At 45.0% G+C, this 24,612-nt stretch overlaps 1 protein-coding gene across 1 annotated transcript in view; it reads left to right on the top strand.

The window, feature by feature from the left end:
* Positions 1 to 24,612, top strand: part of LOC135374782 (sortilin-related receptor-like) — a 79,844-nt gene that overhangs the window by 3,894 nt on the left and 51,338 nt on the right. The window contains exons 3-11 of the mRNA XM_064607713.1: positions 7,038 to 7,199; positions 7,752 to 7,819; positions 7,881 to 8,058; positions 8,135 to 8,239; positions 8,311 to 8,453; positions 13,948 to 14,158; positions 16,908 to 17,019; positions 17,115 to 17,188; positions 19,450 to 19,547. Of these exons, the coding sequence (XP_064463783.1) occupies positions 7,038 to 7,199; positions 7,752 to 7,819; positions 7,881 to 8,058; positions 8,135 to 8,239; positions 8,311 to 8,453; positions 13,948 to 14,158; positions 16,908 to 17,019; positions 17,115 to 17,188; positions 19,450 to 19,547 (1,151 nt within the window). The remainder of the gene's footprint in view (positions 1 to 7,037; positions 7,200 to 7,751; positions 7,820 to 7,880; positions 8,059 to 8,134; positions 8,240 to 8,310; positions 8,454 to 13,947; positions 14,159 to 16,907; positions 17,020 to 17,114; positions 17,189 to 19,449; positions 19,548 to 24,612) is intronic.

Below are 24,612 nucleotides of genomic sequence, written 5' to 3'. Positions count from 1 at the left end.
AAATCGCCCGTCAGTACTTCGCCGTCCCATATTAGCTCGGTTGCACTTGAAGGTGTTGTGCACGTGTTTTTTACTCGAAAGGAATAGTCTTACAACACCTGGAGATTTGAGATTAGATAAACCAGGGAGTGCTTATTTTAGACAACCATGTCCCCTACAGCACATAGTAAACATGGTGCAAAGTGGACGGATGTGACTAGAACTAAGGCTGAAAAGGAAGTTTAGGGTGGGCAGACTGACACTCTTGTGGTATAGATATGCACATGGCCATTGGTACATGATAGCTGTCTTTGATTCGTGAAAAAGTACAAGGGGCAGTAATGTAAAGGAGCAGAAATGAAGTGCACGACAGCGTAAATCTCAGATGGTTTATCACAGGCGTTTGCACTGTATCGCAGGTTTATGAGTGATTATTGTAAAAAAAAATTGACTTGAGGTGTAAAAACAGGCCCGTCTTAACAAAAATGAGTGCCGGTACGCCCCAGATCGACGATGAAACATCGCCAAGAACCACAGCTTCCCTATTCACGTCGTCTGCTACACGGTGCATGAAACGTTGGAGAAGGTGCAGCATTTTTGTGGATTTTTTTTTCACGCGACATTCCCCAAGAGCCCCCGAGTGTGGCTGCTGTCACGCTCAGGAGTGATACAAACTTTTTCCAGTGTTGTTATTAACTTTGACGGGAGTCGTACCACAGTTGCCAGTCTTCACTGTGTTAGGATATTGCATTGCAAATGAGAAACTGGAAAGCATAAATTAAACTCTTACAAAAAAATTTGATGGCAAGCACGTGATGTGAGTCTGTTATACGTAGCGTTTTTGGTTCAGTTGGAGTGAGTGTACACAACACAGTCAAGGAAAAAGATACCCTGAAAATCATTCAACATACACGTTTTGAAACGTTTTGCTTCTCATCCTACTGCAGTATCTCATAAAAGCCGGTGCCTTCTTAGTCACCTTACACTCTACATACCTTTCCACACATAGCGGCATACATATTTTGCATATGCCTGCCTTCGAATGAGCGGGATACATTCATCTCCCACTCAAGGTGCAGTTTAAGTTAACAACGTGATGCAGTGAAATATGAGGATAATTTGTGAGAATTCTCATCGTAATATAGGGGAACTGTTAAAGCAAATCACCTTGGCTTATTGATTTTGAACATATGCATATCTCTCAATTTCCGGTGCTTGTTCTCTTATGCACATCTGTCTTCCACAGCATCAGTGGATCCTATGCCAAAACATTTCAACACACATTTCGATGTGGGATTTGATAGAGGAAACTGTCAGGAAATTGGAGACAGGCACTGTCATAGTTTCCTGTACATGTGATATGCGACATATGAGCTATCAGTAGTAGCAAAGAAAAGGTGGTTGTAACAATGGCTGCGGAACTATGGGCTTGAATGTTAGAGGGGAATTCTTGATTATTCTCTACAGATATTTCATTTGTGCACAAGACGATCTGTCTTCAGGCACGGATGACATGCTGTCCCAGAAGCCTCTTGTAGAACATGATATAGCAGGCATTACATATTGCCCCCCCACAGCAAAATTATTACTACAGTAGTTATATTGTTGAGAGGAATAGAAAGGCCTCCCAATGATCAGCAAAAATTCTGACCTTGAGAAAAATGCTTTCTATAGTCTATGATAGTGAGGATCTGGGCTTGTTGGTGACTATTCATGATTAAAAGCAGTAACAACCTTTACAGTGCAGTACGAAAAACATATGAAAATGAAGGGGACGAATACAGTTTCACACAGTTTCAGTGCTGCATTCGTCCCCTTTGTTTTTGTCTGCACTGTAAAGGTTTTTACAGATTTCTATGGTGCATTTGCCACAGAAGCACTTTAAGAAAAAATTGTCACTTTAAGGTTGATTTGAACAAGTATGCTTTTCAAATACCAATACAGAGGCTGGAAAACATCATGAGAAGCATATTTGGTCTTTTTTTTTACAATTTCAAAGCTTTGAGGGGTCCTGAAATTGTTCACGTCAATGCATGTCCCTGTGTATTAGCATTTCAGATTTGAGTTTGAAGTTGTATGAAAATGCTTAAAGTGAGCTTATTGTTTTACTGCAAAATTTGTGTAATGTCACGAGTGCTTGTTCTCCTCTTTTTTGTTAATTGAAATTTCAGCTTTCAAAGGGCCTGTATCAATAAGTCCTCATAAGGTTGAACATAGATGGTGCACAGTTGTGTCTTATTCACATGAGGTTGTGTTATGGGCTGGCTAAGGTAACAGAAGCGGAAACGGTATTATACTGGAAATATAGCAGGCAACGGAAACAGAAACGGATATTGCACACTCAGAATACCTGAGACTGAAACGAAAATAATTTAAAAGAATTTACGTTAATACAGAATTCGGGTACTGCAGGACCTGAATTATAAGAATTCTCTACTGTATCATGTGGATAAATTTATGAAATAAACCTCAATGAAGGGAAATAAAATTAACTGAGGAACTAAACCTAAAATGAACTATCAAATTGGAGCATATACGAGGGTGGTTCCATAAGTTTCCGGCCCGAGGTTGGGCTTTCCAAAACAACCGTTCTTCACGTCATTGGCGAGGGCCTTCACATCAAAAAGGTCAGTGCGAGATGGGTGCCACGACTTCTCTCGGCAGTTCAAAAGCAACAGCGCGTCGTCTGTGCCAAAGAGTTTTTGGAGCTCTGTCAAGAGAACGAAGAAGAAATATTGAAGTTAATTGTCACAGGGGATGAGACTATGGTGTTCTACTATGATCCCCTTTCGAAAAAGGAGTCGATGGAATGGCGCAAACCAGGAGAAGCACCCACAACAAAAGCCAAGGTCACACAATCCACAAAGAAGATCATGGCAACAAAATTTTGGGATTGTCACGGGATCCTCCTCATCGACTTCAAAGAGAGGAACACCACAGTGAATGCGACTTATTATGCTTCACTCCTGCACCGACTGCGAGATGCCATCAAGAAAAAGAGGCGCGGCAGGTTGAGTCGAGGTGTCCGGTTGCTCCACGACAATGCCCCTGTCCACACGGCTTCTGTTGCCAAGGCTGCACTGAAGGAGTACGGCTTCGAAGAAATCCACCACCCACCCTACAGTCCAGACTTGGCACCGAGTGACTACTTCCTGTTCTCAAACTTGAAGAGGGATCTTAGAGGACGGAGATTTCAAAACGATCGTGAGGTGCGGAGGAGGAGGAGTGTCGTTGGGAGGAACCCGAGAGGTCTGCCTGCCTGGTTAGGCGGCATGTTTCTCGGGAAGGGAAAGGTGGTGGAGAGGAGGAGAGGGAAGGGTGAAGTGGAAGACCGAGCGGAATCTGCTCGGGGGGAGGATAGCTGCATCCATGGGCCGACTTCAGGGGAACTGTGCCGGCATACGCCTATTACACATCTGAGGGAAACCCAGGAAAAACCCCAGACGGCACAGCCGACCCGCAGATTCGAACCGCGGACCTCCCAGTCTCCAAGCGCACGCGTTACCGCTGCGCCACCGGAGCTGGTATCGTGAGGTGCAAGAGGCAGTTTTCCAGCATTTTGCGGACAAAATTTCGGTCTATTTTTTTGAGGGTGTGAGAATGCTGGTTGAAAGGTGTCAAAAGTGCATCGAAGTTAAGGGTGACTATGTCGAAAAGTGATACACTTGTTTCGTCTCTATGACTATTCAAAGTTGGTCGTGCCGGAAACTTATGGAACCACCCTCGTAAGCAGGCGTGGATCAAGGCCCTCGGTTGTGGGGTTCCTTTGTCGGAACGCGTAGTTGTGGGGGGGAGAGAGAGAGAGAGAGAGGAATCCGATGTATAAACTGACATTTTGAGGGGGGCGATTGCCCAACAGCTCTCCTCTTTTATCCGCGGCTGCATATAAGTACTAAATAGTGCATGGTACCGTATTTTCACGCGTATTAGCCGCACCGCAGATAAGCCGCAGGACTCGTTTTTAGATACATTTTGAAAATTTTTTTGCAGATAAGCCGCGGGTAATACGACGCGACTGCTTTGTGCGCTAAACCAGTGATGCACATACAAAATCAATAGAGACTTTATCGCTATGAAAACGGGTATCATTTATTCGACAGAAAAGAGGCTAACATCAGAAATATTACAGAGCGGCTCACTAAGACATGTTCCAGAAGACATGATTCACTGTCACCCCTTTTCTTAAAGCTGCGTGGGGGAGTGTGTCCGGAAGGTCAGACCACTCGAATATGGGCCCGTCCCTGTTCGGTATTGTTCGTGCAATGGCAGGGCGGTCTTGTTCCGAAAAACATGACGCACTGTCTGCCCTTTCGTTTCATCCAGGGTATTGGGAAAATACCAGGGAAAGATAGTCATCAGATAAGCCGCACCCGCGCATAAGCCGCAGAGCGTCCGCGAAAACAAAAAATCTCGCATAAGCCGCTGCTAATACGCGTGAAAATACGGTAATAGAAGAGGCATAGTTATACACTTATGGTGACCTACAAGCTTCAAGCGTGAGTGACATTCGTGAGAACCATGTTTATATTAGTTGTTCGATGGAACCATGTAGGTATGTTTCTGAACAAACGTTGTGTCTTATGTGCACGTATCTCTAAAGTCCTCAAAAGTAGACTTCATAATATCAACGTACACATACTAAGTTTTAGTCTCGAAGCTTACAAAAGAAGGAAAACAACAGGCGGGGTCTGTGGCGTACCAACAACCGAAACTGAAGCAGAAACAAATATGGGCCGGTAACGGAGGCGGTAGCAGAACAGAAAAGTATTCTATTACTTTTCCCTGGTTATGTGGACACCTTCACTTGCGTAAGATTTTCGTTTGTACCATATATCCTCTATATTTTTCTCTCATGAATGTGGGAGCTCAGTTTTTGGATTACGGAGTGTGAAATATGGGGAGACATTTTTGTCTCGCTGTTATTGATGAGTACAGCCTGGGCAGCTTGCTCTTTAAAGAACTTCTTTCAAGGATACATTGAGGTGTGTCTGTAACTTGGTTTGAGAACTTTATGCAGAGGCGAATCCAGAATCTTTCTGGGGGGTTGGCGTGGGTTCAGCCTTGGACAGCACGCTGTATACATGGGGCCTTTTGTTTTAGTGCCAAACCCACTGAAACTTGTTTCCACCCCCAGTTTGAATCATTGCACTTCGGGTGAAGCTCGAAAAACGTCGAAAATTGACTTTCCAATGGGCCACCAATAGTGGCACTGGAAAACGTTATGCACTGCACTTTCAGAACGGCTGTTCCTCACCTTGTGCTCATATACGTAAAATGCAAGAAGCGCCCTTTTCCACCCGTAAAACCTGCTTTTCTACCAGATATCACCCGATTTTCCACCGGTGCCTTCCGGACGTCCCCTGTGAAGAGTTTGTATGTTGAGGGCAATGAATGGTCGCTCAAGAGACGGAGACAATTTGAACGTGTGAAGGCTGCGCTAAAGTACAGATGCCAGGGCGATGACCCAGTTGTACACTCTAGTGTGAACCCCGCTCTGGAGCGACTCTTCCTTGCAAAGCCCTCTGTTGTACCCTCGTTCCCGCTTCGTGTGCAGGTGGCGAGTTCCCGTGTGGGATTCAGCCCCTCTGGCGTTCCCCTGCAGCAGGCAGTCCTCGATGCTGCGCCTTGGCAGAGACATCTAATACAATCCAATTTAAAAATGACACAGTTTGACAAACAATCCACTGCACACACTGTCATTCTCCAGGAATTCCTGGAGATTCACCATAACTTCGGGAACCACCATGCAATCTACACTGATGGGACTAAAGTAAGCAATGGTGTGGCGGCCGTTGCCCTTGAAGGTGATTCTATTATGACGGCACGCCTGAACACGAACGCCACAGTTTTCACCGCAGAGCTTTACGCGATTCTCCTGGCTCTGCGGCACATTCAACAAAACGACCTTCAAAATTCAGTAATTTATTCCGATTCGCTAAGCTCTGTGCGTGCGCTGCTTTCATGCTATGACAGCAAGAAGGACTACCCTACCAAGGCATCCTGCCAGTGTTAAAGAGAGCTGTCTGCACACAGTGGCAGCAGGAGTGGGACATGGAAGAAAATAACAAGCTACACCTCACACAGCCACACGTTTCCCCCCCCCCCCCCCCCCCCCCCCCCCCGCATCGGACTGAACACATCAACAGATCATCCGAAGTTCTTTACGCGAGATTGAGGATTGGGCACACATGGCTCACGCATCACCACCTACTCAGAGGTCAGGATCCGCCAGCTTGTGTGCACTGCGGTGACAGCTTGACTGTCTTGCACGTACTGGCATCCTGCCCTCACTTCGAACACCAACGCCAACAGTATTTCACCGCATTCTACAGATACCATGTCTCACTCCACCCAGCCCTTCTACTGGGTGACACCCCTCTTGTACCGTTTGATAACGTCATTAAATTTTTGACCACGTGAGGGTTTCTTAGTCAGATGTAGATGATAAGCATTGCTCCGCTTTTATCCAATATCACCGAACTCCTCATGTAAATATCTCATTGTCACACTTGTAGATAGCTTTTAACTGCCATGCTTGCTTGTTATCGTCATCCTCCTCTCTCTCTTATCCTGCTCAATCTAATCGCTCATCGCTCATACCTGTAGATAGGTTTTAACTAGCACACACTCTCTCTCACATCATCTTTCCCATAATCATCTCCGACACACTCACCATAGTTTTGGCGCTCTATGGCCTTTGTTGCCTTTGTGCCATTAAACACATAATCAATCAATCAATCAACATTGTTTTACAGCTCCTGAAATAAAACCGGATTTTACCCCCCCCCCCCCCCCCCCTCATTTTCAAAAGGCATGAACACAAGGCCCTATATATACACCACCTAGGATGCATTGAAACAGTATGTGATGACAAAAATTGAGAGGGAAGGGGTCAAGATGTCCCACGCCAGGCAGTAGGAGGCCAGCTATAAGCATTTCACCACAGTGATATCCTTTTCTGGACTCAAGGATGTGAAAGTGAATTTCCTTTAACCCTTCCTAACAAGTGATAAAATGTGGTGCCTTCACAATGTTTCATTTCCTCTTTCTCTCACTAGTGGGTCTTCGCGGACGTGGCACACAAGTACATCTTTACATCTCGGGACATGGGCCGGACTTTTGATGTCTATTCCATGGAGTTTTCTCCAACCCTCATTGTCATGCATCCTACAAATGTTGAACTAATGCTTGCAATGGACAAAAATGACCGTTTGAACAGGGTAACTACATTTTTCTCTCTGAAAGGTTTTGTGACACTTTGATAGATGTGGTTCGTCACATCATGCACACATTGTATTGCACACGAGAGTACTGAGGAAAAAAGAATTATTTTTCTATGTGCTGTGCTTGGCGAGATATGAACCCTTGAACACTCCTCAGAGCTCCGGCCCTTCCCATTGGTAGTTGTAAGCATGTGACCTTCCTCGCGGTGCCGGTTTCCAATGCGTCTATTACTATAGCCATCCGTCTCTGCCTCTTCCTCTACACCCCCTTTTGCTGTAAAACTTGGGATGTAGGTTCACATTGATGCAAATAATAACATTTTACATTTATCCGGAATAACTTGAGATGAAGTCTCTCAATGCCTCTAAGTCTCAATTCAACTTGCATCATTTAGAGAGCCTTTTTTTTCTGTACTTCACACCCGGTACTTGGATACACCTACACTAAATGCATTATGCCTTTGTCTGTCTGTTTGTTTGTTAAACATTTTGTTGCATGTCACTATCAGCTATATCACTGTCAATTGTATTTGTTTTCGATTCTTGAAGCTCTGGCTTTCTGAGGACTTTGGTGTAAGCTGGGTGGAGATTCAGCGAGAAGTAAAGTCATTTTTTTGGTAAGTGCTTTTAAATCTAGTTCCTTGCTCGGAACTACTTTGTTGTCTTCTTTGATCCCAGGGGTGAACCTGAAATCGACCCTGAGAGTAAGCTTTACGTTGGACGGAGTTGGATAGGTGGGACAATGACGGTTTTTTCTTCATCAAACTTGTTCAAGAGCGGCTACCCAGAAGTGCTGATTAGTGGCGTTGAAGATTTTGAAGTCAAGGAAAAGTACATATTTGCATCCAAGCGGCAGGTCTGTCTCACACTCACGCGTACATACACTCCCTTTTGTGTGCTTTCTCTTTAGTTTTTATGCGTTCCTTCTGTAGCACCTGTTGGGCTCAAAAGAGAAGAATGGAACATTGATGCTGTGGGTTTCGTATGACAGAGGAGAATTTAGACGAGCCTTATTTCCAAATCACCTGGAACACAATGTAAGCTCACACTCTTGTTACATAGAGCACTCAGTGCATGTGACTGGTACTAGTAAAACCGCATTATCTAGGACTACTTCATTGCGGAAGCATCGGAAGACCAACTGTTTGCATGTGTAAAACATGGCAATTACAGCAACCTGTACATATCAGACTACAAAGGACATCGTTTTTCGCTCTCTTTAGAAAGAATTCTCTATTTCAAATCCCCAAGGTAAGTGCTCATTATCCTGATACAGTCGAACCTCGTTATCACGAAGTCTCTGGGGAATTACGAATTTGTTAGTTATATCCGAATTTCGTTGTAAGGGAAGAGTCAAAGGAAAACAATAAACAAACGCTTTATTGCGGCACTCGTGCTGACATCAAAATGCGCTAATGCCCTTACAAACACGTTTACGTAAAAAAATCTGTTTTTTTTTTTCTGCTGCTTCGTCGCGATCGCATTGGCCATAATGAAATCGCCGACTTTGTTGGCACAGCGGAATGCGTCGCAAATGTCTCCCGCTGACGCTGTTTGATGTCCCAACACAAAGTCTTTCAATGCTTGCACCATGTTGAGGGCACCTTCGTTCTTCATTCGAGGTGCTGGACGCTTTCGTCTTCATCTTCCTCGTCGTCACTTGGCGTCTCGATTGTCTCAGCGGCACTCGGGCACTCAGCCGCAATGATCTCGTCAACAGGCTCAGGGTGAGCGTTCCGAGGGCGAGGGTGAAGATGAAGGGGTCGGAACGTGCAGCCAATGGAGTCGTTACAAGTTTGTTGGCCTCACGCTTTCCGCTTTTGCCCTCTCTCGACCGAGAAACTAATCCCCTGAGTGGCTTTGTTATTTGCTTATCGCATCCTGAATTCTCAGGGTTCTTCGTTTTCGGGTTTTATGATTTTGCAAATTCAGAAGGGAAAAATCGGGTGCTATTTAAACACCAGAATTCAGAGAGAAATCAGGCGCTATGATCTCTGTTTGATATGTCACCCGGGAATTTTCGGGTGAAACGAGAGGCATATGAAACAAGCCACTGCTGTGTGGAGAAACAATATTTTGTGCTCGGAACAGGGGCAGTGAATGACCACGGTATTCAAACACTTGCCCGAGCTCCACAAAAGCTCGTCTTTGATTCCTGCAGGAGGGAATCATAAAAGGAGGACAAATAGGTTGTCACAAATACCTCTCTTTCCCGATATCAGGATTCACTTTTCCGACGGTTTACCGAGAACGACAAGTTTAAGGATCACAAGGATTTCGGGTAGATATCGGGTTTTACCCGAATTCCCGAAAATTTGTTCGGGGGGGGGGGGGGAACTATCGTGAAAAATCGGGTGTAACCCGAAAACTAAGAACCCTACGAATTCTTCGCGACGGGATGCGAGGTCACTTCGTTGTAACCGAAGATTCCGAGGACCCTTGGGAAGATAAACTCATTGTAAAAAAGGGATTTCCATAGAAACAAAGCGCGGCCAACCAAACTGAAATAGAACTTCATTGAAAGATGAAAGTCGCTGGAAAGGTTAGCCAGCTGTAGGACTCGAACCCACATCTTCTGGATTACCGGTCCAGGGCTCTACCAATCGAGCTAAGCTTACACGCCTCCTCAGCGACTTCCAGGGTGCGTCATCTGAAGGGACAAACCAGCCACTGTCTCTCAGTCATCCTCCTTTCACTCTTACATTTTTGCTCACTCATCCACACATTCATACGACGGTATCGACGCAGGCTGCAACTGTTGAACATGAAAGAATTGATGTTCTGAGGATGTTCTGATTTGAGGCTTTGGATGTATTTGTCCCTTCTATGTTGCTCCAGCCTCAGAACATAAATTCTTTGATGTTCGTAATAAGCGAAAATTTGTAGTATCCCAGTTTGTTGTAACGAGGTTCGTCTGTGCTGTAATCACACATAATTCATGCATCCTTGACTACTATGTACTATGTATCAGCAAAGCTATCAGTAGCAAGCTACTGCACATAACGCCTTGTGGTGACACCAACGTGGCGGCCCCAACTTGTTGACGTCACCCACATCTTCCCCAGTTAAGCTGTCTATGATAATATGAGTATCTATTAATACGTCAGAATGGGAAACAAAAAAAAAAAACACACTGTCAAGGAGCCTGTGGTGAGGGAATCAGAAACGTAATACTAAAGCGCTTTGGGCGCAACTAAGGTTTATTCTAATGTGAACTTTGGTGCAAGAGACTGCACTTCTTCAGGTTACACAAATATACCTGCGATACAGGTGTATGTAACTAGGGTTGACTTTTTCGGGTTAAATGCCTTTCTCAGATTCGGGGGGTGAAAATCGGGCGCTATTTTTTAAATCTGATTCGGACAGAAATCGGGCAACAATTGTGCCTTCGGGTGCTATCGGGTGTTTTTGTCTTCTCCTCTTGTCTATTAAGTCCTTTCCTAATCTCTCTTGTTTTTTTTTTTGCGGGATCGTGACCTTCCAGCGGTAATCCCCGAAGGCATAGACAGTGTTGACACACGTGGGTGTATTGCTGGGAACGTAAGTGACCCATTCTTACATGTGTTACACGTGGCGACCTTTGTTCGTCTTCAGTGGAAATGTCACTTGAGGATTTCATAGTGACTGGAATTCGGGGAGAAATTGGGTTTAACCCGAATTGGTCGGAGGTCAGTTCGGGGGGAATAACTGGGCGGAATCGGGTTTAACGCGAAAAAGTCACTCCCTATATATAACCAAACAAATGAAGGTGCAATAAAAACAGGTTTCCAGAATCAAGTAAATAGAGAAACCAGACAGGAATACAAAGAACCACATGAGCAATTGTCACATGAAAAGCTAGGAGGACAAATGATGCGGGAAAACGAGACATTTTGGGGAATTGGGGTTCAAAAGGTTCGGTGGGGAAAGTGAGGTCACAGGTGTGTGGCTAGCCGTGTGCGTGGAACACAGAGCTCTTGTTGCATTGCGTGGGAAGACCCAAGTGACCTTAGCGGCTCAAGAGAATATGGAGCCATGAATGCACACTGGCGGATAAATAATGACAAGCATGGGGAGTCACTAATTGTAGTAGCTTCGAGCTAGATTATAGGTTGAACAACTGCAGGGGACCGCCGTGCACGTTTAATCAGGGATCGGAACCAATATTTTTTTCGGTCCGGTTCGGGTTCGGGTTCAGCCATTTTGGTTCGTTTCGGGTTTAACTTCACTGGACCGAAATTATCAGCTTGAACCGGTTCAGGTATATCGGTTCGGTTCAGGTTCAGCTCAGGGAGAACACCCCCCGCACACACACAGACAAAAAAAAAACGGTCAGCGGTCGGGACATTTACAGGGATTGGATCCGTTACTTTTTTCGGTCCCGGTTTAACTGGTTCATGAGCAGTAATTAAGAGAAAGGTGTGAAATAACCGTTACTGGTGAGTCAAAGAAAGGTCGGTCAGTAGTACAATTATTTCACCTCTGAACCGATTCCCGAACCGGTAACCGTATGATTTTTTTTTTTTCGGTTCAGTTCCGGTTCGGTTCAGGACAAGCAAAAAAATTGTTCGGGTTCGGTTCGGTTTGGGTTCGTCAGAAAATAACGTTTTTTTTTTTGTTTTCAGTTCGGGTTCAGTTCCGGTTCCGATCCCTGCGTTTAATCCCTGTGGTTTTGAAGAAGAAAATTTTGAACCTTATGGAGACTATAGGGGGCGTCAGTAGAGGGCGACGAAGAAGCCACCAGGGAGGGCTCGGTTGCCCAAGGGTGGAAAAGGAGTGACGCGGGAACCGATAATTGGTGAGCCATACGATCGAGGGGAGTGCTGCCGAGGTAGCTGCCTTAGTTTGGCCAGGTATGAAATAAACCTTTAGATGTTTGACTGACTTGTCTTGTGTTCGTCCACGGGTTGGATGGGGGCGCGCAGCCTAGGGAATGGGAACTGGTTCCCATAATTGGCGCCCAACGGCTCCGGACCCGCACATGGGCTTTCGGTGGTTCGGTGGTCCCAGCCACGCCCACTGGGTTGATAGCCTTTTGAACACCAATTCTCTGAATGTCTATTTTTCCCGCACCGTTTGTCCTTCTGGCTTTTCGTGTGACGGTTGCTCATGTGGTTCTTTGTATTCCTGTCTGGTTTCTCTATTTACTTGGTTCTGGAAACCTGTTTTAATGCGTTAGCATTAGGAGTGTCAAAATGGAAAAAGCTGTATGTATCTGTGTGTGTCTGTGTGTGAGATGGTGAAGCCTCACCGAGAGGGCGGTATAAGTGGACATGCAAAGGGGATATAAGAGGGTAAATGTAAACGGAGGCAAATGATTTGAAATTGAAGTACTCTAGGGTAATTAAGAGTAAGAGGTAAGAGTAATTAGAGGTAATTAAAGGCAATTAAGACAAGGAAGTTGAGTTTAAAGGTAATGAATGTAAGATATATGTAATTAAGAGAACGATTAAATGAAATTAAAGAATACCGAAGGTAACTGCATGTTATACCGAAGGTAATTAAATGTAATTAAAGGTAATTAATATCAATTAAAGGGGTATTGAGAGTAATTAATACAAGTAAACATAATTATAAATATAATTAAGGGAATTCAACATTACCCAATTAAATACCCTGTAATTAATTAAAGGTTAATTACAGGGTAATTGAAAGTAATTGAGGCTAATTAAAGGTCAATGAAATGGACTTACATGTCGTAATTGAAAGTGTCAAACCGGGACTCAAGCATTGACTGGAGGTGGACAACTGGAAGTCAGGTTTAGACTGGAAGTGGACAACTGGAAGTTGGGTTTAAACCGGAAGTGGATACCCGGAAGTCAAGTATGGACCGGAAAAGTCGGTTAATGCTAACACATTTCTGTCGCGTTTACCGCTAAATCGCCAGTGAATTTTTTTTATTGTACCTTTGTTTGTTTGGTTATATATACCTTGTGGGAACCAAAGTTCCCACTCTTGGGGCGTAGGCAGTCTTGTCTAGCAGCAGAGGAAAACGCAGCACAGCAGAATCAGAACAACAGAAGTAGAACAATAACAAGGTTTATTACCCGAACCAGTTGTGTGTCGCAGTTGCTCCTCAACAGAGAAAGATTCACTGCGTTTGTCGCGTGCCCGCTTTTAAAGCATCAAGTATGTCCCCAGCGCCCTCAGTGTTAGGCAGGTGTTCCTCCAAGTTTGTTTATCAGCAGCTCTATCAGCCCATAACCTGTATTGCAAATGTATTTGTGTAACCTGAAGAAGTACAGCCTTTTGCATAAAGGTTCTCATTCGAATAAACCTTAGTTGCTCCTAACCGTTTTAATATTAATGTATTAATAACCTTGTGTTTTAAGGTTTTTATGGTTCTGAAACTCAAGTTTTATTTCAGGAGCTGTGAAATAGGGTAAAGTTGAGCAATATCAGATGGAGAAGTAGGTTTTCAGGTGCAAAATTTAAAGGAAAGGAAAGGGAAAAAAATGCTTCTCACATTTGAGATTAACACAAGATGATCCCGTGGTTGTGCTGAATGTATGGTGCTAAGTGTTCTCCTGTGCCTGTATTGGTGCGTGAATTAACTTTTGCAAGTTTTGGTGTTTTTCGGATTTTATTCCAAGTAAGGATGATGCAAATCGTGACATTAAAATGACTTTTACTGTACTGTATTGATGTGTCTGGTATTGCATTTTCTTTAACTTCTAATCCATATTTGTCTTTTGGTAACATGTCTCTCCTGTAAACACATGATGTACTGTGAGACGATTAAATGGCGTACCGTGTGCTTGTTCAGGAAAGATGCTGAGTTGGACTTGCATCGAGTCAAAGGGGTACGTGGTGTATACATTGCAACGCAAGTTCGTCCTGCATCTGGAGCTGATGAGCATCCATTTGGGATGCACGACGACCTAGTCTCGTTGATAACTTTTGATAAAGGTGGATCGTGGCAGCCTATAAAACCCCCTCCGTACCATCATGATGGATCTCCAGTAAAGTGTGAGCTGGTGAGTATCCTTAAATAGCTATCTCGTTACACAGGGAAGAACCCCCAAGACGAGAGCCGCAGAGACTGTTCTTCTGGGCTTGGAAGAACGTGTACTGTAGAGGTAGTAATTTTCGCGGGGACCTATTTTTCGCGAAATTGGCGAACGCCCTTTTTTTTTCGCGAATTTAAAGTCCCGCGAAATATTCCAGGCAATGACAGAAAAATACGAGGAAGAAATGAGGCCCTGGACGCTGATACATCTTACGTACGCGGTTTATTATGCCCTTATACAGCACTTTTGAGTTCTGCACGTGACTTCAGGACTTGTCAGGACCTTTCAGGACTTCAGTTGTTGTAGTTGCCACGTCTACGCTTCTGGTAGCGCCGATCAGCGACTTCGAGGGAGAAACACGTTCATTGGCAGCAGGAAAAGTTTGTCGCCTTCCGTACGGAGGACGGCACTCTCAGAGCAGCCCATACACGTGGTGGCTGGTTCAAGGAGGAGGACGCGGCGACGTTGGCTTCAAGTACCGGAGCAAGAACATGGCGGCAATGAGTTGAAAAATACGAAGCTGTCACGATGCTCGCTGCGTCGATGCAGACACAAGAATGACGGGAGGCACGGAAATTCGGCAATGACCCCTCACTGTAGCGCTCTGAGTCGGAAGGGCTTAAAAGGGACGAAATGGGTTATTGTCCAGGGATGTTGTCCTTTCTTTCAGTTCAAGGTGGAAAGTCGCAAAGACGCCCCGTGCGCGGCGACGCACTGCGGTGCCGCAAATTTAAGGTCCCGCGAATAATTGCCTGATCTTGGCTCCTCGCAAATTCACAAATTATTGAGCCCGCAAATTTAGCCACTTGTACAGTATGTTCAGAATATCGGCAGTTCTTGTCCTGGGGCTCTTCCCTTAGAATTTTCCACCGGTTCGCTGGGCTTTGTTTTCTACTTCGTTATATAGACCTAGAGGTGGATATGATATGTAGTGGCAGTGTCGCTCGCCACAAACAGCACTTTCAAGAAACTCGGAAGAAGCAATAAAATACCTTAAATTTTTATGCGTGTATAGGGTGTTTTCACATGACTTCAAACAAACTCGTTTGGCCACCATGGTGGTGGTCACTTCTACGGCGCATCTGCCGAGATTATCTAGCATTTGCTCGAAAACGAAGCCTTGAATGGTGTTTTGAAATCCGGTCGCGTCCGTACCATTCTTTTAGCCCGAAGACACTTCGTCATTGTCGATCTCAGGTTTTCTTTTATGAAAACTATGGTTGTCGGATTGAAAAATAGCGCAGTTTGTCATCTTTCAATGCCGCTCGCACAAAAAGTGACCACCAATGGGAGGAGCTTATGAGCGTTCTACGTCACTGCCACGTCACAATGTGACGTAGGTGAAAGCTTCCCATACCTTTAGAGTTAATATGAGGAGGGGGAGGGGGAATAAGGCTTTGATGAAAGGCACAAGGGGTGCATGGAGCAGAAAAAGTTGAACGTCTGTGATACAAATTTTTAATGCCAGAATGAAAACTTGGGAACTTCATTACTTTTCTGTTTTTTCCACTTCTACTTTCTATCCAAAGCTCCTGTTATTTTGATGTCAAAAGAGCATCATGTTGCAAAGTGGAAAAAGTCTATTCGTGATGTACAGTCGCCGAACGATTTTTCGGACATGAATCAGCCACAAAATCAGTCCGAATTTATCGTGCGGTCGGAATTTTCAGACATTTCAGACAGAGGCTTAAATCTGCAACATTTAAAAAAAAACTAAATTTGAGCACTTACACACAGGCTCGAAATAACTGTCGACACGAGTTTGCTTCGCCGCGCAGATGGGACGACGCATCGCGGCGAATTTCTGCAAGCGCACCGTTGCCGTGATACACTTCCATGAGTGTGAGTAACGGCCGTAAGGATTGCAGTGGTTGACGGGGGCACAACAGCAACCTTTTTGTCGCTGCCACTGTCGTCTGAATCGAGAACCGGGCTGACGATGCCATCATCAGTTAGTTCTGGGCAGAACTTAACGTTGTTGTCCCCGTCTGATCATTTTCTGATCGTCTTCACTTGATGACATTCCATTGGCTACCCTGAAGTTTTGGAATCCATCTGAAACAGAGAAGCAATGCACACACTACTAAGCTCCACCTTTGTGCACGCATGCACTGGGTCGGCGTGCTTCCCTTCGTGGCGTGGTCTGAAATATCAAGTCCCAAAACACACTCTAATGAGTCTTCAGAACAAATAAGCATGCTTGGAGCGAAATAAGTGTGAAAATATGGGCAGTCCATCCGAAACGCAGTCCGAAATAAATATTAAACGTGAAAATACATTGGCTCTATGGGGCGTTTGACAGTGCCAAGAGTTTTGTCAGAGAAATTGTCATGTCATAATTTTTGGAGCCAGAAATATCGGTCGGCGACTCTATATGCATAAAATGTGATGTGGTTATTCTAGCAACTAACCTGTCCACTCACCAGTGGAATGCATGAAGACGGGGACAGAGCTGACGATATCTCTGCCCAAAATGTTAGATTGGTAATCTTGCGCTTACACAAAGAATGATGTCATATGATAGGAATTTGGAAGGAACGCTGAACACGAGGAACATTGGAGGAGAGACAGGCCTGCTATTTTCAGCTATAGTGAACCAGTAATCAGAAACTTTAGAGTGAGAAACTATGGCTGAGTTTACATGTGAAATGTGATACTAGTAGGTAGCATTTCAAGCTCCATTCATCAGACTTGTTGTATGATATTCTCCTCCAAGAATGCTGGCTGTTCACTGCACCTGACGCAAAAGTTCAGCATCATGTACTCTGGTTCAAGAAGTATGCCCATCTTGTCAGAGGAATCAGGAGCAGGCCTCGTGTTGGCAATGGGTGAGTTCTAGGTGCATCATTTTGCCAGGTTTCCCGTGCACCGTTATTGTTGCATCTTGTAAGTGTTTTTTCCTCTCATTTTTCATGATGCCCAGGCGTCATCGGGACATCCTTGAAGGGCCGTCCAAGTCTCTATGTTTCTCATGATGCGGGTGTAACTTGGAGAGAAGTAAGTGCTGTCGTGTTTTCAGAGGCAGTTGAGGACAGTTTGAATACGTAGCATTTACACTGCACACTCGTGTTCTGTATGGAATAATTGGGGTCATATTAGTTTCTATTCGTTGTAACATTTTACTAAGTTCTTCTGTTGTTCAGAAGAGAACTGGCAAGGCGCTTCCCCCGATTTTCTTAGAGATTATCGTTGCATTGCAGTAAAATGACTGCAGAATTTAGTGCACGTGTGTGCGTGCACGCGTGGGCGTAACAAATAGTAAGCAGCAGGAGCTTTAATTTGAAACAAAAGCAAAATGAATAATATTAAAAAAAAAAAAATGCTTGGATGTTTGAGCATGCTTAGTGTGCACATTGCTTTGTGCACCCAGAAATGCCAAGTGCCTGATCTTCACATGCACCTGTAGTTTGTCATTTCCAAGAGTCTGTAGTGGACCATCTGACCCTGCCACACAGACAACTAGACAATTCAGTATGCGACCACACATCATCAGTATGACTCGAACCATAGCAGCAGACAGACATGCGAAACATTCTCTTGCCACTGTTATCATCTCACCTCAAGAATGTTCTAGCTTGCGATCATGCGGCAGATCCCTCTACTGCTCCTCCGACATGATTGGTGACCCCAGACAAGCAAGACCATGCCATCAAGCCAGCATTACCACTCTGTCATGTCCTCTCCTGACCGGTGACTCTACCCCCGACATTCACTTGACCACCATGACATCCTCCACCCACAGGACACGACAGTGCTAGTAACGTGAATGACTATGAAGCATGAGTTATGCAGTATGCCTCTTCCACCAGGGAACTGTATACTGTGGCAAACAACGCCATCCCTTCAGCACGTTAAACAATCCCAACTACATCCTCCATGGCCGACGCGAGCCACAACCCTAGCGAACCAACACCACCAAAAACCCTGACAATGCAACCACAGTGAAGCAGAAAACCGCAACAATGCAGCATTAGTCTTACACAGATGCCTCTGTGACCGGACAGGGGAGCATCCGTGGCGGACCATCTGCCGCACAGATAGGGAGGTAACAATGGAGCACGCAGTCACGCATTGTCGTCAGTTCTGCTTGAACCATCACACGGACGGACGGGGTGGCCACACAGAGTGTTCTATCAACTCCGCCGTTAGCATTTGGCCTCAGGAACGTTTAGCTTGCTGTTATGTGGGGGTAATCCCTCTACTGCTCCCCCACAGGTCATTAGCACTACATGGGCATCACAGGAGGCACAGAAGGAAAATGTGATACATAACAACATTAGTCGTACACTCTTGGACATGCCAAATGCACTGAGTTCTTGCTGATACAATTTTTACTGGGACTCAGACAAAATGGTGTCATTTACAGTGGTGGACAAAAGTTTACGGAACACGCTCGGGCACATTCCATCCTCAGCGTGACACGCTAACAGTGAATAGGACCGTACGGACTTGCGGACATGTGCCTAGGTAACCCAGTCACCTGTTCGTAAGTCCGTACGGTACCGTTCGCTGCTAGCGTATCGCTCTGAGGAAGAAATGTGCCGGAGTGTGTTCCGTAAACTTTTGTCCAGCGCTGTACAAATTTTGTAGAAAGGGTGCTCCTTTCTTCAAAGGGACTGTAAGATTTAACTGCGCTTCTCTGAAAATTTGTAAATTGGACACTTCAGATATTGAAAGAATGGCTAGGAAGCAAGCGAGCTGGTGACTAGAACTTACGATGAAAAAAAAAATCCCTGAGGCTAGGGGACGTTGTTCGTAGTCTCCCTACTCTAGGGGTTTTTCATCTTGACTTCAGATATGTAATAGCTCTGGTGCACATTGAGCATTTTTTTAGCAATCTAATTTCATGGATTGCTGTGCCAAGCAAAATTTGCAGACTCGAGATGCGGCAACCCTGACGTGACGTGCACCATCTTTTGAGAACACAAGCGACTAGGCTAGCCATCTGCAATGTTCACTTTGTGGTCGAAGGTTCACGGTTCAAGGTTCAAACCCCCTGAAACGGTTCATTTGGTAGTGCATTTGGGAGAGTGAAATGAGTGGAAATCCTCCTCTCACATGTAAAGTCCCCACAGAACCCCCCTCCCCCCCACCCCCTCCCCCGAATGTGCATAAAGAGAATGCAGCAGAAACTAGTATTTCAGGATGAGGAACCCCAGCAGGTTGTAGCTTATGTTGTACTTCACATTACAGTGAGATAACTGTGGCCTCTACTGTGCCCAGTTTTCCTTACTTTCATGATGCATTTTTTTATGCAGGCCTTATATGGAAACTACTTGTACTCGTTCGCTGACTTTGGTGGTGTGATTGTCGCCACAGAATTTTATGCTGCTGGAGGAGAGACAGCAACCATAAAGTAAGCATTTTTTCTGATTTCAGTGTACACGGTAGTTGTTCATGCTCCGTAGAGCCCTGCACGGGCACTGGCCCCCGACCCGGCCCGTGGGCTGAGATGGGCTTGTTATTGGCTGTGTGCTCCGGGCCGGGCCGTTAAAATACGCCACCAGCGTGGGCCCGGGCCCGGCCCGACAAATATACAGTAAAACCTCCAAAGTCGGACACCTCCCTACCTCGGACAACTCCCCATGTCGGACAAGATTTCATTGCACAGGCAGGCTCCCATTGAAACTACATGGGGACAAAATTCTCTATGTCGGACACCTCCCTATTCCGGAAGTAGGACAGGGTTTTCCCTGTTAAGTCGGACAAAACCCTGGCCAAATTACCTCAATCTCGACCCATCTTTGCACCAAAGGCTCAAAATGAGCCAGTGGCCTTGACTTTCGCCCCTTTTTTCCCCTATACTGGTCTCAGCATTTTGTTGCTTTAGTTTTTCGAGTGCTGTCAGTCTACATTGTAATTCTTTGTGTGAGCACTTGTCTTCGGTTTGTCTAGAGTGCTTTGAGTGTCTTTGAATGCGCACTGCACCAAAGCAATGAAAAGAGGGCTGACGCTTCAGAGACATGTCCTCGCTGCTCGAAAAGCTCCAGAGGTAATGCCATTGAGTGGAATCTGAACGGAATTGAATCTACCAAAATTAGTAATAATTATCAGTGAAGAATGGGTAGAGGTACCACTACCACCAGGTACCACGAAGGACCATAAATTGAAGAAGGGGGACATTTCTGGCAACACAGCTGTGATCTTTTCCATTTTTTGTTTCCCTCATATTCTGTAACTCGGACACCTCTATAAGTGGGACACGCTTCGGCTGCACCGCGGGTGTCCAACATAGGAAGGTTTCACTGTATTTCCGAGAGTCAGGCACGGCCGGGCCACGCAGCTAATTCCACACAATGGAGATGCATTAGTTCATATCATCATGCGCTTGTGTCATTCCTGTGCATATTTTGCAAAGACAAGCAAGGGATGCTGCAATTGGCATATGATTCGACCCTCTAGAACATTCTGAAAGCCACTTTACATTGCTCCTCACTCCTCACATATTTCACAATCACTTGGCAAAGCTTGGTGAGAGGGGTATGGACTGGGAGAAGGCGTTTGTCGACAGCATCCTCTACCTCCGCAAAATCTTGACAGTGTAACGATAGCGCCCATGCCCGCGTACGTTCTGGACTTAATTTGGTCTGGTGCGGTTATGGTGTTAAACCGCCATCACTTGTATGTTTGTCTTCTCTCCTTATAAATTTACTGACGAATTTGTTCGATAATCGCCAGAAACGTGTACGTCGTGACTGGAAATACTATGCTGGGATCTACTCGCCGGGTCACCGGGCCGGGCCGGGCCGGGCCGGGCTCTGTTTGCTTAGATTCGGGGCCGGGCCGGTCTCTAGTCACTGGGTCACCGGGTCGGGCCGGGTCGGCCGCATAAAAATATGAAGGTCCGGCGCATCGAAAAATGGCCCGGCCCGCCCCGGGCCATTTTTCGATGCGGCCGGACCGGGTCGGGTCCGGAAAAGTCGGCCCGTGCAGGGCTCTAATGCTCAGTGTACTTGTTTACAGGACTTGGCAGTAATAGCAATACTTTGTATTATATTATTATTTCTGTAATACTTCTGAGTAGAGATCTGTAAATATTCAAAATTTTGAACCCAAATAGAATACTTCCAATGCATCCAATATTGGATTCATATTCAAAAATTTGATATTTGAACAACGTACCAGCTTACCACCTAGCTGTTGCAGGTTGCATGCTTGAATTTGTACGTTTGGGTAACGTCTCTGTGTATGAATAGTACAACAGCTACAAAGTGATGTGCAATCCTAGAGCATATGGCTTTCGTTAAAGTGTGCATCTTTGATGACAAGCAAAATACCGCACAAACCGCTGCGTGCTTTCTGTGATGCGTATGGTCTTCAGGACGGTCACAGCTTCAGTTAATTGTCAACGAAATCGGAACATTCGTGTAAAGCGTACAGCTCGTTGAAATTCTGGTTCAGTGATGAGGTTTTTGTTGCTGTTGCACTGAACACCTCTATTTACCATGCCACTACATACATAGCCCGACAAAGTGACGTACCACTTCTTGAATAAGTTTTTGGTTTCGATTTGTGGTGGTTACCTTTTACATTGCTGTACTTCTGAGTCATATTGTTGTGAACCAGTCATCAGCGATATATCATCGTGTCATGGATGCATGCAACGACAGGGGTAACATAGGAGTCGGACGGTGACGATATTGGTCCAATCCCGGCGTTGTGCAGGAGTTGCGCCCGCAGGTTAAAAGTACCGACTAGAACGATGACAATGATTCCAAATCATTTGAAACAGCATTCCCTGTTGTTACAGATGATAGCAAGATGTATATGCCTTTCAGTGAAGTGAGAAGGCGTGAACGTCGCGGAAACGATCAGACGAGATAAGCACAGCCATACAGCACGATCGCTATCTGATACAGCATGATCCATACATAGGGCCTGACTTTTTAGGGTTAAACCCGTATCCGCCCGATATTTACCCCCCGAACGAAATCTGTAAAAGTCGGGTTTAACCCGAATCTACCCGAAAACATCCAGGTCGCGTGGCACACTCGTAAGCGTGCATTAAAATAAAGTTTGATAACATTGCTAAACATTAGTTCCATGTTAAGACAAATTTTTATTAAGCAAAAAAAAATCACCCGAATTCCTGACGACAGAATATGCCGTAACGGCATTTAACCCGAATACACCCGAATTTTCAAACGAAAAATATCACCCGATATTTACCCCCCGAATTTGGCCAAAAATAAAACCCGAAAAAGTCAGGCCCTATCCATACAGCATCAATGATGGCAGTTTTACGGTGCTGTTGAAGCAGGCTGGTTCCAAACTATGCATAGGGTTCTTCGTTTTCGGGTTTTATGATTTTTTCAAATTCGGGAGGGAAAAATCGGGTGCTATTTACACACGAGAATTTGGGGAGAAAATCGTGCGCTATGATCTCTGTTTGATATGTGACTGGGGAATTTTTGGGTGAAACGAAATGCATATGAAACAAGCCACTGCTGTGACACTGGGACGAGAAACAATAATCTTTATATTTCCGCTCGGAACTGGGGCAGTGAACGACCACGGTATTCAAACACTTGCCCGAGCTCCACCAAAGCTCGTCTTTGACTCCTGCAGGAGGAGGATCATAAACAGAGGACAAATAGGTTGTGACCAATAGCTCTCTTTGCCAATATTATGATTCACTTTTCCGACGGTCAAGTTGAAGGACCGCAAGGATTTCGGGTAGCTATCAGGTTTTACCCGAATTCTTGAAAACTTGTTTGGGGGGGAACTATGTCGTGAAAAATTGGGTTTAACCCAGAAACAAAGAACCCTAACTATGCGTCACTGTCTCGTAGGGAAACTTCAGGGCACTTGTTCCTGTGACATCGAAACGTAAAGGGGACTTATCCCCGTAAGGTGGATTTGTCAGGCCCGGCACCTGTGCCGACAGAAAGGAACAGCGACATGTGTGCCGTTTTCGTACTCTCCCTGACTCCCTTCAGACTTTCCCTGACTACCTTCAGTCTACGTTTGTTTATAATATATGCATGACACCCAAGGACACTTTATAGGACAAGTGTAGGGGAGGCTTCCTACAAGTGGGGGAAACAATAGGACGAGTTCATTCCACGTGGTCATCCCCCTTTGGTATGCCGCTACAAAGGTTGCCGGTCGTCGGCAGGGTGTTCCCAACCTGGTGTATGTCACCGTTTGTGACAAACATCACGTTTGCCACGGTCACAAACGATGCTCTCACACGTGACAGTTTGATGCCTACACGACAAATGCGGGAGGCATTGCCGATGCAAGAAGGGAACATTTGCTTCCTTCGTGGATAACCTGTGAGCTAAAATGCGCTCATCAGTAAACCGTCCCACGTTCTGAACATGTCATTGCTTTTTTACTTACATTCTGTCTATCTGTTCCACCAGCACTTGCAATACCAATATGGATGTTCAGTGCCCAAAATGTGAAATGCGTGAAGGATTTTCAAACTGCAAGTTGTTTTTACGGCTTTCAGTTTGCTTTGTGAGAACTCCGTAATGGCTTTATTGTAAGATTAATTTGACATATCCATATACGCATGTGTGCCTTGTGTTAAACCAATAAGTTAATACACAGTTCTTATTAGCCTTTTCTAAGTATGTGTCTTGGGGCATTTTTCTAGGGATCAGCAACCTGTCATGGGAAGTACTTGAAGTACCAAGTATCCAAGCACTACTACAAGTACATTTCTAAGTAGTACACATGTAGTTTACTTTAAGTACATTTCAAATTGTGTACTGTACTTGAAGTACTTTTTTTTCTAGTCCTTTCCTGTCAAGTATTAAAGTACCTAATTGGGCCTGCAGTCAAAAATTGGGAAAATACAAATACATAATTTTTGTGTCTTGAAGGGGCATTTTTGGAGATACCCTATTATTGTAATGCTGGAAATGGTAATGGGTTATTAAGAACAATACTTTGATGTTGCTCTTCAATTAGAAGTTTGGAATGGAGTTGGAAACACGTTGGGAACACGCGTTCTGAAACTGCGATAGGTCGCACGATGACTTGGGTTTCTCTGTCCGGTTCTCTCAATCCATGCATTTTTACGTTGTTTTCCCCATTATTGAGTATTCTATTTCACAACATGTGATTGGCTTTTAAGTAGTACTATTACATGGAAGTACAGTAGAACATTGTTAATTCAAAGCCGTCTCGATGGCAAAAAATTTCGAATTAAGTGGGCGTTCGAACTAAGCGAACCTGGGCACATTGTGAAGGAAAATATATCTATTTGCCGAAGACCTCGCTTATCTTCGTCTGCCGCCTTCCGAAAATGACATCGCACGTCACCGTTTGTTCAAGATGGACTACAAAGTCCATCATATCGCTGCTCGCTCCATTCAACTTCCGAAAACGACGGTGCGCGCAGATTCATCGCCGCCGCCACTGTCGTAACACTGTTCATTTGCGCGAGCTGTGTTCAGAACGATGTCCCC

This window comes from Ornithodoros turicata, unplaced genomic scaffold, assembly GCF_037126465.1.
Source record: "Ornithodoros turicata isolate Travis unplaced genomic scaffold, ASM3712646v1 ctg00000746.1, whole genome shotgun sequence".
In the NCBI taxonomy this organism is placed as follows: domain Eukaryota; kingdom Metazoa; phylum Arthropoda; class Arachnida; order Ixodida; family Argasidae; genus Ornithodoros; species Ornithodoros turicata.
The sequence above is the reverse complement of the archived record's forward strand: the minus strand, read 5'-3'. Positions and strand labels throughout refer to the sequence as shown.